The following is an 18,931-nucleotide window of genomic DNA, read 5'->3' on the forward strand; positions in this document are numbered from 1 at the left end:
CAGAAATACTTAATTACAGATCCTCGTGGATTAGTATTTAAATGGCCAGCCATATGGGCGCAGTAAAACGGCTGTGTTGCGCATGCGCTGGTTTCCATAGCCGCGGTTGCATCAACAAAACTGACGAAACACAGCAAAGCATTTTTTAAAAAAGAGGGCGAGACTCCACCCAGGCTTACTTCCGTGTTGTGTCACGTGCTGCTCAACCGCGTCTTCTATTGGTTGCTTTATATCCCTTGATGAATTTGAGCAAAGATACCGAGGGTCTTACCTAAATACAAAATAAATATTTCTTGACAAAACACAAATTAAATATGAGAATATAGTCTTGTTAAATAGAAAAATATTACTTTTTACCAGAATTTTAGCCCTGAGGCCTAAGAAGCTACGCATTTTGTGTCTGGCGCAGTGCAGAGTGGGCACACATTGACCGCTAAAGCTGCTAGACTCCGTCCTGAATGGCTTACCAGCAGAGTCATGCGCCGCATCTGCATCCCAGCTAATAATTTAAAACCATAAAACAACATGAAAATGAATACGGATCGATTCAATCTCACTGTTGACGAATACTTAGGTATGTTTCGTTTATTATTGCTTTGGTGGTTGTTTTGATGGTTCGTAGATTGACAAGGTGCAGTCGGTTTCAGGACAACTGCTTGCAGAATGATTGACAGATGCACTGACAATTTTTAATACATTACTGTCATGCCAGTGCGTTTTGCTTTTTCTTTCCAGCTGAAACGAATGTCCTCTTCTATCTCAACGATGCAGTCACACAGCTGCTTGAACATAAAGAGGAATACAGTCAGTTTGGTCTGGTCCGATATTTTGCAGAATAGTAAGTTGTTATTATTTAGCACTTATAGCTATAGAGTTATATCATTTTTGCTTATTTATTAATGGATAATTGTAGGTTATGTAAATAAAATGTTATTGTTATTCATGAATAAATTCACACACAAAAATAAATGTAATATGCATTGCTATTTTTATTTATTAAAATAATATTTAAGTTGTATATTGTATATTAGTAATACATAGTGATATTTTCAAATACAGATATTACAATGTCACTTTACAGTTTTACCAGTGTGAAGAATGGGAATCATGTGCTCTTCAGAGAATTCAGTTACATCAAGGCGACTCCTCATAACAGAGAGTCTTTCATCCATATATTCTGGAAATGCTTCAGACAGATTGGCAAAAATGGGGGTAAGCAGAGGCAGATGTCCCCTTTATCATTTTTAAAGTCAAGCCATGACTCTTTACTTTAACTGCTTGCATTGGTGTGTTTACAGTGATCAAATACAGCTGTTTCTTCTTGCAGATCTGTTGGCAATGTCAGAATACAGTTCACTTTTACAGCTGTTATGTCCTGACTTTCCTACTGAGATGGTACAAAATGCAGCCAGGTAGTTTTTTGGTGTCTCTTTGACCTTTCCCTCCTTTATTACTGACATTTAACGGCTTATTTTTTTCTATTCTAGGATTGTCCTGATAGATGATGCCACGGACTGTCTAATGTCATTCTCAGATTTTATTTATTCATTCCAGATTCAGTTCTATTATGAAGGTAATACACTTTATAATATAATACAATACATAAACATAATATGAAACTGTAACTGTAATGATTATTCCCTTTTAGATAGTATTGAGGTTCTGACAATTTTGAGTCACAAAACCTACTTTATTGCAAAAAAAGAGAGACGGTTTTAGTGAATTCAGATTAAATATTGAAAAAAAAAACACAGTGTGACCACTTAAAATAAACTCATACAGTCAAATAAAATGAAAAGTAAAATCTTGATGTTAAAAGAGTAAATTAAGGTGATATTTAAATATTCTGCTAACATCAAAAGCCGTTCTGACCTTGAGAGTTGAACTGCGCTTGTAACAAAAGGCCAGAGTGACATCATCACTACCCTGTGAGAATGTTTCTATGGTTACTTGAGGCTCCGTCTTTCATCGGAATGATCTCATCCTCATTCACTTTCGCAGAGTTTGCGGAGAGTGTGTCTGTGATTTACCAAGACCTGCTGTCGGGGAAGAACCCGAACACTGTCATAGTCCCGACCTCCACCTCGGTGGAGCAGTTATCCAGCGCAGCCAACGAGGAGCCAGACACTCAAGAAGGCGTGGACTCCTCCGTCTTTTGTGAATGTATTGAGGGACTTTGTGAGAGGTTCAAGCACAAGTAAGACAAAAATTAAGTCATTTTAAACACCCATCATACATTCAGAATTTATACATTGTACTATTTATAATATATAATTTATTGATATATTAAACAAGCTTTTACGTTGATATTTTTTATTTAAAAAATTGTTAATGTTTTAGAAATGTTACATGCTTCTGACAATTTAGGTTTTATTATTTAAAAATATTCTATTTATATTAAAATGTATAATAATATTTTAATTGTTTCATCTATATTTACAGAGAGTTATAATAGCAGGCTTATATAGTAACTTGTTTATCACCAAATATAATAAAACCCACTATAGCCATCCTCAACACTGCTCATTTCATTTTTCTCAGGTTTCCTTCCACTGTTGCCATTAAGGAGATCTTAGAGAGCAGTCAGTCAGTGTCTTTCTGTGGCTTCCTGATGGCCTTGGCAAAACACGAGGAGTAAACCAAGACATCGGTGAGCATTAGATGATGCTTAAATGTATTTCTGAATACTTGTAATTTTTAATAATTCAATAAATATAAACGCTTTATTGTTATTTATTTATCAGGTGCTCTTCCCAATAAATCGGACCTTCTGATTGATCCAGAGATGGACCAGGAGCTGGAGAGACTGTGAGAGAGACGGACTTGCTTCAAAGAGTATATTACAGTCACTTGCTGGTTAACTATAAACCGCCTGCTATTAAAAGATGGAGAGCTTACCAACAATCTTTTTATGTTTAACTAATGTTATTAATCTAATGTAGTAGCATTTGACGCTATATTTCTGTGATTGTTCCAGCATAGCTCAAGTCGCCATCAGCCCGGACGTCCAACAACAGCAGCAGCGCTGTGGGACAGAAGGAAGCGTCCAAGAAGGCCTCGCCACGCAAGTCCCTTCATCAACGCAAGAGGATCGAAATGGAGAGCGACGGTTCTACAGAGGAGACTGACTCTTCTGAGAATTAACATGCAAAGACCTGCTTGTTAACATCTTTTTCTGTCTGCTTTTAGTGCGGTTCCCTTATTTGATTAGAAAAGAGGCTTTTCAATAGCGCTGATCTGGCGTCTGTGTTCACTTCTTTCTAGTTCTGTGAGCTTCTCTGCAACCAAACTACTTCTGTTGCGAAACAAAAATAAATAAATTGGACAGCCATATTGTCTAAAAATTACGTTTTCTCTCATTTCTATAGAACTGTTGTGTAAAAGAAACATTCAGTAGGAGAGTGATTGATCTGTGATCGACTTAACCCAAAGAATATCATATTTAAGTGCAATAATGTATATCAAATTCTGTTTCATTAAACAAAAATTAGTAAGATTAGAATTCTAGACAAACTAATTTACATTAACTTTCAGGAACTAAAAAATTTAATTATAAGTTAACACGTTCTTTTGAAATTATGAATGAAATGATAATTTCTTAAGCATCAAATCAAAATCAAAGATCATGTGACACTGAAGTAATGATGCTGAAAATTTCAGTTTTGCAACATGAATAAAATACATTGTAAATACAAAGTTATTTAAAATTTTTCTGGTTTTACTGTATTTTGATCAAAAAGTATTTTCAGCCCTTGTGAACTTTAAAAAAAAAGATAATTTAAAAAACAATTCAATAGTGCATGTATAAATCTTTTGTTTGTGTGTATGTACACGCACGCACACATCCACACTTCGAATAATTACACAGCAGAACAATCCAGTTACAAATAGGATTTAACTTTATGGGTTCCACAGAAGACTTATGATCATTCATAAAAACAAAACAATGTACAGTGATAAATGAAATAGGCACAACTTGTGATTTTTCAGGATAGATTCACAGATATTTTTTGCAGACACAAATGGTCCTATTAACTGAATACCACCTTTCAAAATGGCCATACCAAGCAAAACATCTTCACACTGTTCTACAGAAAACCACTTGGCCTGTCGATCTATTCAATGAAAACTTTGCTTGTTTAGTAAGTATTGCATATTAGGTAAGCGCATGCTGTGAGGATGTGCCATTTTGAAAGGCCTGGCGAAGATGGGTCCATTTTAGGCCTTGGCTTGAAAACTTTTCTTTTTCTATCTGGGAGGGGGGAAAAATTAGAAAGCACAAATTTTTCATTACCAGACAGCCATATTCCTCAGCACCATAGTGTTGCATCCTCTCTGTATATATTTTTATGTGCCAGAATAATATATTTTAAGATCTTTCCATTTTAATATAATTATAAATAAGATATCTTATATATGTAAAAAGAAAATAAAATTATTTGGTTTTCACAGCTACATACGTCAGGGATACTGAGACTGAAGCAGAATGCGAATAAGCCCAGACTACGCTCTGTTTAACAGAGCAACATATGGGAATATAAGCACACATAAACATTAAATACGAGAACCAAAAGAAAAAGCGTTCACAGACTGAGCATGGATGCCATATTGTACTTGTGAGACTTTGTAGTGCGCAACTGACTGAAGATAAACAGCAGCAATTACCCTATGTGACATACAACACTTGAAATTGTGGCACAGCCGTGCTCTGGATCCAGGTTTCATAACCTTGGGTTCAAAGCGTTGCTAACCAACCTTTCAAAACTACTTGAGAAACGTTAGAAAGTGTGTTTTAACCTGGGGTTTCGCATAGTGGGACACTAGATGGACAGACTGGGCTGAATTCAATTACATGGTTCACTTCCCTTCTGAGTGAAGAAGGACATGGCCCAGCAATGCTTTGGTTTCGGATAAACTTGTATTGTGGATCCAGTCTAGCTTTAGAGCAAATGTAACTTTATGTATATTTTTGCGACATCGAGCCCCAACAGTTAAGAGTGATATTCGCCGTCGTAATCACAGTCAACAGCTGTACACGTGTATTTGTTGCTGCCGTAAAGCAATCCGCCCTTTTCGCGGCATTTCGTACCCGCTTATCGACCGCACGCTCCCAGGCGTTTGTAGAGGAGCCCGACAAGGAAACAGAAAGATTCGCCTCAGATCGAGTGAGCCATCTGGAAGATTTTGAAACCGACATTTCAAGGTAAAAAAACCCTTACAAACAGCTGTTTTAAGATCTCATTTCTGTCTTACGTTGTTTCATCCATCACCAGTGCACCAAACATTGTGCTTCGAATTAATTCAGAACCAAACTTTGCATAAATCATTTTTTTTTTTACAAGTCACATCAAACATTTTTTGTTGTTGTTGTTGTTGTTGTTGTTGTTGTTAAGGCTTTACACCAGTCAGTAATACTCGAGTTGTACGATGTGAAAGTAGTTGCGCTGTAGCTGATATCTGTTTTCGATTTTAACATTTGTCTAAAATAGACATCAACATTATATCATCAACATGACACGTTACAGAGAGGCTCAAAACCACCATCATGCGACACCTCATATAGTATGTGATAATGGAAAAATATGAATAGACTGAAGGTCATTCGAGGAAGATGTCTTCTGTCGGACAGGAATATTCCATGTGTTCTTTGTAGAACTGCTGAAAAGCTTTCCTGTAGAAACAAAAGTATTTTTTTTTATATGCGTACTGATGATTATAAACTGATGCCGTTGTCAATCGATGGTATACACTTTTAATAAATCCATCAGCCTGCGTAATTTTAAATTGTTTCTTAATCATGTTTAACAGCTAAATTCCCGGTGAAAAACTACATTACCCATGATTCTTTACAGAACCTCCACCTATCAGAAATCAGCGAGAAATTGCACCAAAAGTATACAGTCTTCCTGTGTTCTCAAACTACTTATCCTCATATAAGGTCAACATTTTAAAATCAATTTATTTATTTCTATATGTTTATTATTTGATTGTCATTTGTAATGCTTCACAGGATTGTAGTTAATTCCCTCACTAAAGCACTAAACATTAGTCTTGCACTTCTGTTTTTGAGTTTTCAAATATTTATTCACAAGTTAACAATGTGATTTACTTCACTATGTGAAATATGAAAAGTGGAAAGGCACGTTGCACTCGATTCTCTTTTTTTTTTTAACCAATCAACAGCAAGATTCTAGTATTTTAATCTAATTAGCAAAAATAATCATCATCTCACATTTTGTGGTCCTTTTATACCTATTCACTGTATGTTAGCATAGAACTAAAAGTTGACTTTTAACAAAAGATGATGTAAAAATCTTTCTGGGAAAACAGACTATAAACCTAATAAGTAATAAGTAAAATAAGTAAATAATAAGTAAAACAATTGTTTTGTACAATCATATGGCTTACTAATTTTTTAGAATTGTGCGTTATTATTTGCAACTAACTAGCAAATAATCATGTACACCACTGTATATGTATTTCTATATACGGAAATTTGTATTAAAAGAAAAGTATATTAAATAGAGTAGATATTTTCCTCAATATATGACTTGGTGTTTTAACAGTAAATCAAAAAAAGAAAACTAGAGAACTCACCCTATGGATTCAGCCAGTTTTGTGGTTGTATCATCTGAGAAGAACACATGGCAGGCAAATCTCTGGTATGCTGGATGTTTCGTTATTACTCCAAAATACCTGAAAAACAAACGATAGACTTTTACTGTCAATAATGTGGCTGTAATGTTGTTTTTGTATGTTTTTCCTATAGAGGGCGTTGCAGGTGGGTAAAATGGACTGTAAATAAGATACCACAAACTCTCAGTCCCAAATTAAGAATTTTGTATTAGTCTTTGAATCTACACTACCATTCATATTATTACTTTTTAATAAATTGATTGTTATTCAGCAAGCATTCATTAAAATGATACAATTTGAACAAAATTTCCATGTCAAATAAATCCTGTTCCTGTTTTAAAAAAAAAAATTAATAAGTGTATTAAAATGTAAGTTTTTAATGAATTTTTTAACCCCTCACTTATTTTCATTTCAGAAGTAGTCTAATAATAGCGTTTTGAGAGAAACCATAATTTTCTGTTCAAACTCACTTTTTGTTCTTCGGATGGCACCCACAGAAGGAGATGTTTTCAACTGAAAAAGTGAAAGCACTTCTCGCCCTGTAAAATATGGAAAGAAAGACTGAGTGGTCTAATCAGCAGCAGGGATTGAAACATTAGTTTAAGCTGCAGCCACATGATGTCAGTGTGGTGCTAGGTCGTCTTAGTATGCGCGCTTAACTCCTGAACCCTGTGATTTACATCACTGAGCGCACTCACTAATTCACTCACAACGGCTTAGGGGCCAGATCCCCACATTATGGCGACAGATTACCAATCGGGTCTTAAGACGCCGTTGCATAACCGTGGGACTGAATATTTTGTGTCACAGTTCAGTGGCAGAAGGCATTATTAGACCGTGAGGTCAAATATACATTTTTAATACATTACTACTATGCTATACTATTTCGTGTCATGGTAAATTTGTATTAAATTAAATTGACACCCTTAAGCCTTTATTCAATTACTTCCGTAAATGATAAAATAACACTGATTTGTTAAAAAAAAAAAACTTTGAGGTTTAAAAGGTTACTGCATCACAGGAAGGAAGAATAGAGTATATACAAACCCTTCCAGACGTCCGGCAGTCATCTTGAACAATGATTTTCACTCCTCTTGTGTTGATCTCCAGAATGCAAGGCGAAGGGGGGCTGAACTGCATTGTTGTTCGCCTATTTGTTGCTATCTGTTTACATAATCAGATTGCATATGAACATCATGTCATTGTAGCTATTATGGAAATCCAAGGCAAATATAGATAAGTATACCTTGTGCATGGCTGCACAAAGCACATCGTTCCCTTTGTGATACGGCACTTGAACAGAACCAAGGAATTTTACCCAGAATTTGTCCATCCAGTCACTTTTGACCTCTAAATAAATCACAGAAGACAGAGAAGGCCTTTATTCCTTAATACACAAGAAACAAAAGCTCAGATGGTATAACAAAGCCAAGATTTACCTTTAAGAAGTTCATCCTTTGTCACCTTGACAGCATAAAATGCAGGGAAGATGCCTCTGGATCCAGTGCGCATATTATAGGCCTCGCACCATAGATCCTCTGCCTGAACCTCAACCAGTAAGGGGTCATCCGCTTCCATCTCCAACTCGTCATCATGGCGAGGAATAAACCTGTAAACAAAAATGAAAAATCCTCAAGTTAATTTGTAAAAAAAACAGACTCAACCCACTTTTTGCCATGTTTGCACCAGAGGAACTAGGAAGGGTTTGAAGGAACTAAATTAGCTCCTACTTCAGAGTAGGGTGACAAGTATATGCTGATTGGCTAAACACTTACGAAAACGTCCTCACCCGCCATGATTTAAAACGCTGCGTAAACATTGTATGAACTTATTTATATTATAAACGGAATTTATCTAAAGACTCAATCTTTTTCTGCTTCTATCAGCCTCAATGACATGTAGCATTGCCAGCTGACTTTCCGTTCTTTTAATCGCTAGACACCCGTCTTGTTAACGTTGTTGTTTTTTTGTTTTTTCTTGTTGATCGCTGCGCACAAATGATGTAGCTGTCAACTGGCTTGCGAATGCAACCGGCAAAATGGTACTGTGAAATAGTTTACGCAAAATCGTCCCAGTATTTTAGTACTGTAAAGCAGTGCAAAAAACCCTATTAATAATTAAGAAATGCAGCAAAAATGTAGTAATCCAGTATGCTCAAAAACAACAAATGTCAAAAATGCAGGGGAAAAAATTAAATTGATCCCAAAAATAGGCTTCCTTTTTAAATGGCCTGCAAAGTTTTTGCCGGGATGTTACAATAACCCTTTTAAGTCACTTGAATATTTCTTGCTTTTAAAAAAATATAGCGCATCAAATTTTCTATTGAATCCTTACCTGAACACTGCTCTGTGGCTCTGTTCTCTTTCCTCTCCATTAATAACACAGGAGAAGAATCCAAACTCAGCACCTGAGTGGGAGAACAAGCGTTTATTGTCACAACAAGAACCTCAAAGGATAGACACATTTTGGTAGGAACTGCTGACTGAATTTCATCATCTTAATCCTGGCTGGTAGAAGTCAGCTGGTAATATTAGCAAATCCATTAATGAGGGAAATCTGTAGTTCTTGCAGAGTCTTGACAGATGTATTACTGAAAAGGTGCCACAAAGTTCAACCCTTGGCCCTTTGCCATTCTTTGACTTTCTTACACTGCTCTTGGCTTCATTTGGTGTATCCACAGCATATAGTTTAATGGATGTTTAGTTTCCCTTGAACAACTTAGGTTTATGAATGTATAAGACATAATTTGTTTTCTGAATTATATTGCATGTTCAGCCCCTTTTATAAAGCTGTCATCTACTGGGAGCAGTGGGCCTTTCTGCTACGCATAACTGCCACATTAAATGGATTGTAGATACTTTTCTGAAACAGATGTATTATTTATTTTCCAAGTTCATTGTAACATATCGGAAGACAAAAAATAAACTCAGAAACTAGGCCTTGTGGAGAATAGAAGTGGTCCATGGGTAAAAGTAACTCGGCAAACACAAGAAATGGCTTAATGGATTTTAGAAATCTTAAATATTTGAGATCTGTGCACATTTGCAACACCTATGATAAGAAAATGAATGCGTTTTACAACTAAATTTCACATTTACTTTTTCACAAATTCCAAATAAGCTCTTAATACTCACCAGAGAAACGTGACCGTCCGTTCACAAAGACATTCATGAACTTGCGGGAGCGAGGCATGTCTGAGGTGGTGTCTGTGGTGGAGTCCGCAGACAAACATGAAATGTCTCTCCTCATGCCCCTCGCTCCCGACTCTTCCTCCTCTTCATCCACTTCCTGGTCCTCCTCGTCCTCGTCTATGGCAGATTCATAGACTGTATTGTCACTGTCACTTTCGTAACCTTTGTAGCAGTCCTTGATACTCACTAGCTCGAGCTTAGCATGCTCATCCACCACCAGGGTGTACTTAACCGAGTCATATGTCAGTCCCGAAGCATCTGTGCTGACCGCCACTGCCTTTACGTTCCCTGTGTCCTCCTTTGCCACTTTAGGCTTGCGTGTTTCGGCCCACTTACTTGCGTCCCCTGCATCGCTGAGGCTGACAGTCCGGCACGGGGGCGTGGGTGGGTACACCTCATCCTCCTCGCTAATGGAGGGTTCGGACAACCTGCCGATGGGTAGTAGTGAAGGGTGGAAGCTCAGTGTCTGAACTAATGGACATGCGGTTGCTGTCGCTGCTCTGGGACAGAAATGGTCGCTCTTGTTCACCGTTGACTGGCGTGAGGTGGATCTCCTCCGTTGCATTTCCTTCAGAAATGTGATAGTCCTTGTTTTTGTCAACCAACTGGTCACACGTACCTTCATTCTCCACAGGATACTGCACTTGTTCCCGATAGCCGTTGACGGTGTGATACCGGGCTTTTTCCTTGCAAATGGTCGGAATGTCAAGGACACCTTCTATCAGGGTCACATCCGTAGATTTTTCCCTCATGACTGTCTGCGTGAGGGGCGCCACCACGTTGGGGTTGTTCAAAGACTCTGACAACTTGTCCTTCTTCTTGGTGTGAAAGGCGGAGGCTTTGTTCGTGGAGGAGGCAGAGCCCCGTGGCTTGGTGTCAGCCCTGGCCTGAACTTTGTCCCCATCGGTCAGGCCAACCTGCTCAGGTTTGGCCGCCGGATCTCCTGTTTCGCACACACAGAAGATTATACATTAGGCAATAAGCCTAATGGAGAAAAACATCTGAAGAGGATTATGTAAAAATGTCAGTCATTGCCATAGTTAAAGTTTCACTCTGTAGAAGTAATCAATCGTGATGACTTTTAAACTAATATAGAAGTTGAAAAAAACTAAAAATATAAATGTATATTTATTTATTTAGATAATAAATATATAATATAAATTTTATATATATGGAGGTGAGTCATTTTGTGAACCTTTCTGAAAAAAAGGTATAAGCAAATAATGTGAGATTAAAGCTTGTTTAGAACAAATGTATTTATGTAAAATTCAAACAGTCATGTATTTGTCAGTCAAAAAGCAATGAAAGTAGTGATTTTCATCCATATTGTGATGTACATTCAAGAGAAAATATTTTCCGAAAAAGGAAATTATTGTAGGGCGGTGACTTATTTAAATCCATTGGTTGCTGATTGGATGGTGGCAGATCTCAATTTGAGAAGTTGCTACCAGAAAAGATTGATTTTGCAAATCTTAAAGTATTAGGAAAGGGAAAAAGGAGAAAAGTCAAACATGCATGAATTACTACTTGCAGACAAGTGTCTGTAAATTAGATTTGGGTAGTGTTTAGGTAGGAGCAAATGTTTACATAGGCCAAGTTTTTTTATCATAAGGGAAGCATATTGTTTTAGTATATAGTAAACTCATCAAAATTGGTCCAAAGCCATTGTATTTAAACTCATAAATGTATCTCAAAAAAAAAAAAACACATTAGCTTTACACTATCCAGGCCTTTTTTCGTACTAGAAGAAATCTGATGATCTCTCTGGGTAAGCAGATTGATGGAAATCCCATTAAGTTAATTACAACACGTAAACACGTTTTCATTCCATGGAAACAAATACTACAAAAACACCTACAGATATGAACAACAATACACCTACAACTTCTTTTCATTTATGGACGTTCCTCTAATGCATAGAGGTGATTATTTGTTTGAGAAATTCAAGTCTCAGCAATTCTTCAGACGTGGCCATTACTCACCCTTAATGTGTGGTGAAGAGGAATGGGTTTTCTTTTCTTTCCTCCGTTCTTTCTCACCAAAGGAATTGTTATTTATTGTGTCCTGCAATTGAAGTAAAATGAATAGATTTTAATACAAAATGCTGAGAGATTTTAGACCGATATTGTTGAGATTAACACTTACAAAAATATACCTTGGCATAACCAAATATGATAAACTAAAATTGACACAGGCATTCCTCTATCTTGGATAAATCATGTATTTTTTTCCAGCATTATTCACTGTCGTCATCTGGAGCTTTTTTTTTTTCATGGTGAAACAGAAACCGTATTTGACAACAATCCATAAAACTAGGGAGGGTTACAGGAAGCGCAATCTGACCGATAAATGTACTGCTCTTTCCTGACACTGACTCACCAATTGACCACGCTGCTATAATGCACCTTTAACACTGACACTCCTATGTTGCCATAGCAACGCGCCCATCGATGATGCAGGAATTGGCATGCGTGAGAGAGTGTCAGTGTGTGCGTAAGTGTGGGGGTAGATGGGAACACAGTAGTGTTCGTGACGGAGTAGGAAGACACAGATGGCTGATATGATGCTTTTATTTAGTGCTATGAGGAGAAAAACTCGATTACCACAGTTCATTGTTATCTAGTTTATTAATCAGAGCCTATCTCGGTCTATTAATGTATCAGAAGTATTTTTTTCTTTATCTCTACAGAATTGACAGTTGTATACTTAGCTGTATGCCAGTGTCGTATGCAGTGTCATTTGTATTTTAATGTGCTCCTAAAGTTCCTTTAGCAGATTTAAAAATGCACATTCTTGTTTGTAAAATATCAAGGACTTTTGAGTCATCAGTATTGTATATCAGATACTTTTTAGTGTAAGAATGCCTGTACACCTAATAACATACTTAATAACCAATGCAAATCTAATTGCCTATTTTTTTTAAAGGCACTACGTCTGCCCAGACATACAGTTTTAATGGAAAACGTCTCAATTTAATAAAGTCTTTAAACCAAGTCAAAATAGCAGCATGTTCTCATCCACAAGTCAATCAAATTGAAACAAATGATAAAAAAAGCGTGCTTCAAAAATAATGTGAAATTAATAAATGACCCCTGTCTCATAATGCACGTTCTTGGTGTTACAGTACACAAAGCATTGGTGTATTTTTATTTACATTATTTGGATGACATTACAAAGCCCTCCAATTGCATTTAGTTATGTCATGACATTTCCTCGTAAGCCAAGTCTTTACATTTTGTTAAAATATCCCATTTCATTTAAAAACATGTCAGATTACATATTAAGTAATAGAAATAGGTTGTCAATAGCGCTTCAAACTGATTCTGAGGGTTTCGGCCAACACCAAGGCCTCTAGCTGAAATATTTCAGTCCCAATGTAGATATTTTTAGAGCAGACTTCTCACAATTTAACTCGTATTACCCAATAACTCTGTTCACTTTCAGTAGAAAAGCTCTTTGCTAATTCCTCAAATGCCCTTTGAGCCCAGCGGCTGTGCTAGTGCTGCAGACACAGAGAGATTCGACAAGCCAAGATTATGAGATTAAAGACAGGGAAGCACATTTACAGTCATCCACCATCTTCTCTGGTCGTGAAACGGTCTGCCAACCTGGATGTGATTCAGCGTGCTCAAATATTCAAGCAACAGCCTGTTTTTTTTTTTTCCACACAAGCAACTATGTCGACCTCATAATAATCAGTTGACAAAATAATTGGGTATAATACAAGCAGGATTTTGCAAGTATTAATTATAAAAGACCGTCGGTTTTAATATCCAGTGATTTGAGAATTCAGGACACCGGACTGGGCAGCACTAATGCTATAAGATGGTAAATATTCTTATGCAATTACTGCAGAACAACTGTATTGTGTTAAATGGGCATTTTTTTTAAGCTCAGCACAGCAAAATTCTCATTCTCATCATTTACTCATCCTCGTATCATTCCAAAACTTTATTGACCTGTATTAATCAAAAATGAGATGTGTATTATTTGCATTCGGAAGATCTGGAATAAAGTACTTTATTGACACATTTAATATATGTTATAGTGCAACTAAAACATTCAGCAAAATATCTTCCTTCGCGTTTTCGTGAAGGATAGATATTTGGATGGACATGAGTGAATGATGACAGTATTCATTAATGCATTTAAACCGCACTGAATTACAAAATACACATAACTATTATCATGAGAATATTTGTGATTTATATATGTCTTCTTGATAAAACGCAGAGCAGTATTGGAAATTACAGAAAGCAGCATAAACAAATCCTATTGCAGTACTGGAGAAAATTGAAAAGGTCATTTTAAGTTCACAGTCTGGGTTGGAAGTCTTTTCAGGAGATCAGTGCTGGGCCAGTACTTAAATCATTTAGTTTCCTCAGCCTCATTACCTATGATGTACTTGAAATTCAGAGAGAGATGACTTCCAAAGACTGAAGTAATATCTGTATGTGTGTATATAAATATATTATATATATATATATATATATATATATATATATATATATAATTTTTTTAATAGTAGTATTAAATAATTTTATATTATAGCATTTATTTTTGCATTTTACTTTTTATTTAAATACAATATTTGTATTTAACTTTTTTATTTTTAAAAATGTGTTTTGTAAAATAATACAGGTTGGCATTTTTAGTTAAAGAGCTCAAAACTGTCATAAATCTCTTCATGTTAGTGCTTTGGAAATGCATAATGGAGTAAAAACTAAAATTCCAGTATCATCATCATCATGATAAAACATGATAAAACTACGCTCATTAATGTCATCTCAAGAGTATGTTGCTTTTCCATTGGGGAATGTTTTTACAGGACAGTATCAGTGGAAATGTTCAATATAGCCAAAAAATACTTCAAGAGGCGTAAAAACTGGGACAACATGCCCCAGCCTCTTTCAACATGATGTATAGATCAACAAGTTATCTAGAAGCTATCCCAAAAACGCCAATCACAACCCGATCAAATGTCAGCTCCACGTACGACAGGGTTTTTACTCCCACCTCATATTTTGTTAAAATCGGCACAATAAAGTGCCGCCCCCTGCTGTCTGACCCTCGCAGGTCAACAGTAACGATCCATTCTCGTTCTTTCTTGTCGGATTGCATTACGCACGGAGGGCGGACAGCAGTGATTCATAGCAGGTGGGCCGAGCGGGAGCTCACAAACAGGAAACGTCATCAGCATCACCGGCCGGGAGTATCAAAGAAACCCGAACGCTACATGCCGCCGATGTGCATGCACACTGAAAAATACACGCCGTACCTTCAGGGGAACGGCTCGATGGCATTACCGTTCGAGATCGTGTTTGTGCAGTATGGAAATCATCACTTCTACTGTAAAACAATTTCTAATCTCCGTCCATCTGCCTCAGTCGCAATCGCAAGCCTCTTAAAGACCGTAGGCCGCTGCCAAAACTGTCCATCTCACCTGAGTCCTTGGCACTTGGGGGAAAAGATTCAGGGTGGTGGGTCTCTTGGGCCGGTATGTATCCATGGCGACGGCAGGGATGAAATCCTTTAGCTGAGGCTGAGTGACAGGCGGCCCTGCGCCTTGCTCTTCCTTGTGGTTGTCATCGACGGCATCAACCGGCTGCCTCTCGTTCTCCTCTTCCTCCTCTTCTTCCAAGATTCCTCCCTCTGCATCAATCAGGTCCAAGTGGAGCATCTCCGTCTGCAGCTCCACCACCCCCTTCCTCCGGCCGCTCCTCGGCGTGCCATTGGTCGGCTGAGTCATGTGATCCTGGGAAGAGCAGGCAGCAGAGCTTTAGAGGCGAGAGCAAAGGAGCTGCAGTCAGACGCAGCCGGCCAATCGGAGCCCGGTGATGACATCAGCCTGTGGCTCCCTTCCTGGCTGCTGTAAGGAAAGCTAATTCAATCCCGGAGAACAATGAGGCGTGTCACGCGACATAAGCAAAATAAACACACCCAGAAATGACGAGGAGGGAGATTATAACATGTTTAATTATGCTAAACTGCCTTGTTGTCTTTAAATGCAGCTCTTCTTACCATAAAACATTATGTCAGTTATATTGAAAGGCTAAGAAGTCAAAAATGAAGGATTTTTAAGTGGTTAGATAATAATATCTGGTGTTATTGAACACATTGTCATAGCCAGTTATGCTGTGAAATCATAAATAAGGGATTTTTAAGTCAGTGTAATGATTATGTTGAACAATCAGATGTGACCGAATATTATAAATTCTGTGTCAAAGTCAATTATGCTAAACTGCTTTATTATCTATTAACACAGCTTTTCTTAGCATTAACACTTAAGTGCTGATAATTGTTGAAATTATGAATATGAATAAAAAAGTATACAAATACATATTTTTTCAAATGTATATACATTTGCGTTTTTATATACAAGTACACATTGATATATTATGCAAGCAAAAACATTTATTTTGAATGTGATTAATTGCAATTAATCTTTTGCAGCACTACATTAAACAGCTTTTCTCAGCATTAACACTTGAGCTATGATTGTTAACAGACACATTGAAAAATAAACTAGATGTATTGCCTTCAAATGCAGGTTTTTGGCATACTAACTATTGCATAAAAGTGGAATCATATATTTTTTTTTAATTTAAAAGATCACATGGTGATATCCATGATAAATGGAATTAACACAGAATTTAGAACATTTAGTTACACTAAACTGCCTTTTTTTATCATGAAAGTGCATAGGATGCTAACAATTACATACAAAGCCTGTGAAATTATGAGGGATTTTCGTTTAACTTTAAATGGCTGTACGTTGTTATCCAAGATAAACAGATGTGATTGACTTTGACATCTCCCTCAGTGTTCATGTCTTATGCTAATGCTAATTGACTGCTTTGCTAATTGGAACTGAACACAGCAGCCTCTATTGTGAGCTCAGTCATATGAATACTGATATACTCAATCTCCACACATATTTGGACTGCAGTACATGGAAACCGATGTTGTGCCTTTGACCTAGAAATCTATTTTTGCTTTGGGGTAAACAGCTCGCAGAGCTCAGCATCGTCAGATGATTCCTCATTTAGCTCCAGACTGTGTCTCATGGAAAGATAAGTGACTGTTTGGTTTTAGGGTGGAAAGATATATAAACCACACACATTTTACTTTGTGGTGGGCGCTGCCACTGTTTTTGAATTAAGATAACCGTGATTACTAACAGTAATCGTATTCTTTAAATTTTAACTAAGGGAGTACGTACACAAGGGAGGTCAGAAAAGGAAGGGACAGGTCATGCACAAGTTACCTTTTTGGTTATTTTCTGTCATTTTTAAACCTGTTTGACTTTTTGATCATAAAATGCAAAATGAGATGTTTTACAGAATGTTCTGGCTGCTCTTTTTAGTTTGTGACGTTTGTCTAAAATCTTTCGTATTCTGTACATTTCAAAGTTGCAATTAATCTACTTTTTGGGTGAACTCTCCCTTTAAGTGTAACATTTGACTCCTGAAAAGTAGCACGCTTCAGGTTCATAGCTTGATTTTATCCCACTGGAGATTAGCTACAGGCTCAGAGCAGATAATTAACCCCGTATGTGCTTTGGCACACCTCCCTGACATCAAAATATACATTCAGATATATACATATAAAATACATTTAAATATATACAATTTTAGATGTTTCACACAAAAGTGACAAAAAAACTTACAGTACCTTTTATGCCTTTACTGATATATTTTTTCCTGAAAACGTATAAAAACAGACTAAAAATCTGCACGGCAGGTTAATTTGAGGGTACAGACTTACTTTAGGGTCGAGGTCGAGCTGGCTGAGAGTGATTCCGTTCTCATCCGTGATTTCGGTCACTTCTGACAGGTCGTCATCCTCGTATTCATTCAGACTGATGTCGTGGGTTAACCTGCAAAGCGCCAGCACCCCCATGCAGACAGTGACACACACTACGTCATCCCTCCACGAGGCCGTCGCTACACAATCATACACAGAGAGAGGGCACGGCTCTCCTGCTCTCCTGGTAACTTCATGACTACTGCTGCAATGCTCTACACTGAGCGGTTTCTCTTAATGTCATTTAATATAATCCCACAGTTACTGGTTGTCACTGTTTTTATTCCTGAATGTAAATGAGTAAGTTAGTACAATGTTTTTTAAATGCATAATGACAGCATTATTTGCGTTATACCTAATGTTTAGGATTAAAAGTCGTTTTAAGCATTCCTACCCTTCATCTGCAAGCTAGCCGTTTACTGATCATTTAAATGCACAAAATTTGCAGTACTTCCTGTTTGAATACCTGTAATCGTGCAGCCGCCCGCATTTCCAGATAGATAACAAGATGAGCAAGAGAATTTAATATAACGACGAATTCGATCAAGCGCGTCTATTAACGTCTTTTTACACACCGCAGTCGTTACTTTAGAGTCGGATTTATAATTTCGTACCATGCAAAAGATTCAAAGCAAGCCTAATTTTAGATCAGAAACGCTTTACGCTCATTGACTTACAAAACCTTCAGTTCCATCCGTAACCCTAGATATATTTCCTTCATGCACACCAAACTAACTACTGGCCTATTTCAGAACACACAAGCTGAACCAAGGTCAGTTAAGTGCAGCGTAAAAAGGCCGCGTAGGGGACACGACTGCATCAGTACTTTACCATTTCTCCCACTGTTCTTCCATCCAGCTGTCCCCATCCTCTCTGGAGTCCATGGCCAGGCTGAGCACCATCTGCGGGGCAGGGCGGGGTGCCACTGGACCCTTCTTGGGGGTGGGGGGGAATCGATGGAGCAGACTATTATGCCACTTTCTTTCTCTACCAGTCCGGCGCTCCAAACAGAAATGTCCTCCACGAGGGTCCTCGGGGGCGTTACATCAGCCACGGGAAGCTGTAGTGGATGTCCTCACTTCCCCTGGAAAACATCCTACTGTACACCCCTGACACTCCTTGCTCTGCTCTGCGTGTGTCCTTCAATGGAGCCATTAAAGTCAGCAGTGCATGAGTGAGGGAGTGAGAAAGGGAGAGAGAGAGAGAGAGAGAGAGAGAGAGAGAGAGCGCGAGGGAGAGAGAGGCGTAGTCTCCACTAAAAGAGTCTGCCACCCCAGTGATTGATGGTCCAGATCGAT

The 18,931-nt window shown here is 37.6% G+C and overlaps 1 protein-coding gene and 1 pseudogene across 1 annotated transcript; one reads left to right on the forward strand and one right to left on the reverse strand.

Annotated features, from left to right (window-relative positions):
- The first annotated feature begins 228 nt into the window (after positions 1-228).
- LOC122331014 (UPF0705 protein C11orf49 homolog) lies at positions 229-3,006 on the forward strand. The gene is given in 9 exon segments (XM_043228430.1): positions 229-574; positions 736-838; positions 1,082-1,212; positions 1,328-1,412; positions 1,488-1,573; positions 2,002-2,197; positions 2,542-2,627; positions 2,630-2,650; positions 2,745-3,006. Coding segments are annotated over 9 exon segments (825 nt in total). The 5' UTR covers positions 229-525; the 3' UTR covers positions 2,813-3,006.
- A 1,982-nt stretch (positions 3,007-4,988) lies between these two features.
- LOC122330310 lies at positions 4,989-18,790 on the reverse strand (annotated as a pseudogene).
- Between the last annotated feature and the right edge of the window lie 141 nt (positions 18,791-18,931).

Source organism: Puntigrus tetrazona, chromosome 25 (assembly GCF_018831695.1).
Source record: "Puntigrus tetrazona isolate hp1 chromosome 25, ASM1883169v1, whole genome shotgun sequence".
Classification (NCBI taxonomy): Eukaryota; Metazoa; Chordata; class Actinopteri; order Cypriniformes; family Cyprinidae; genus Puntigrus; species Puntigrus tetrazona.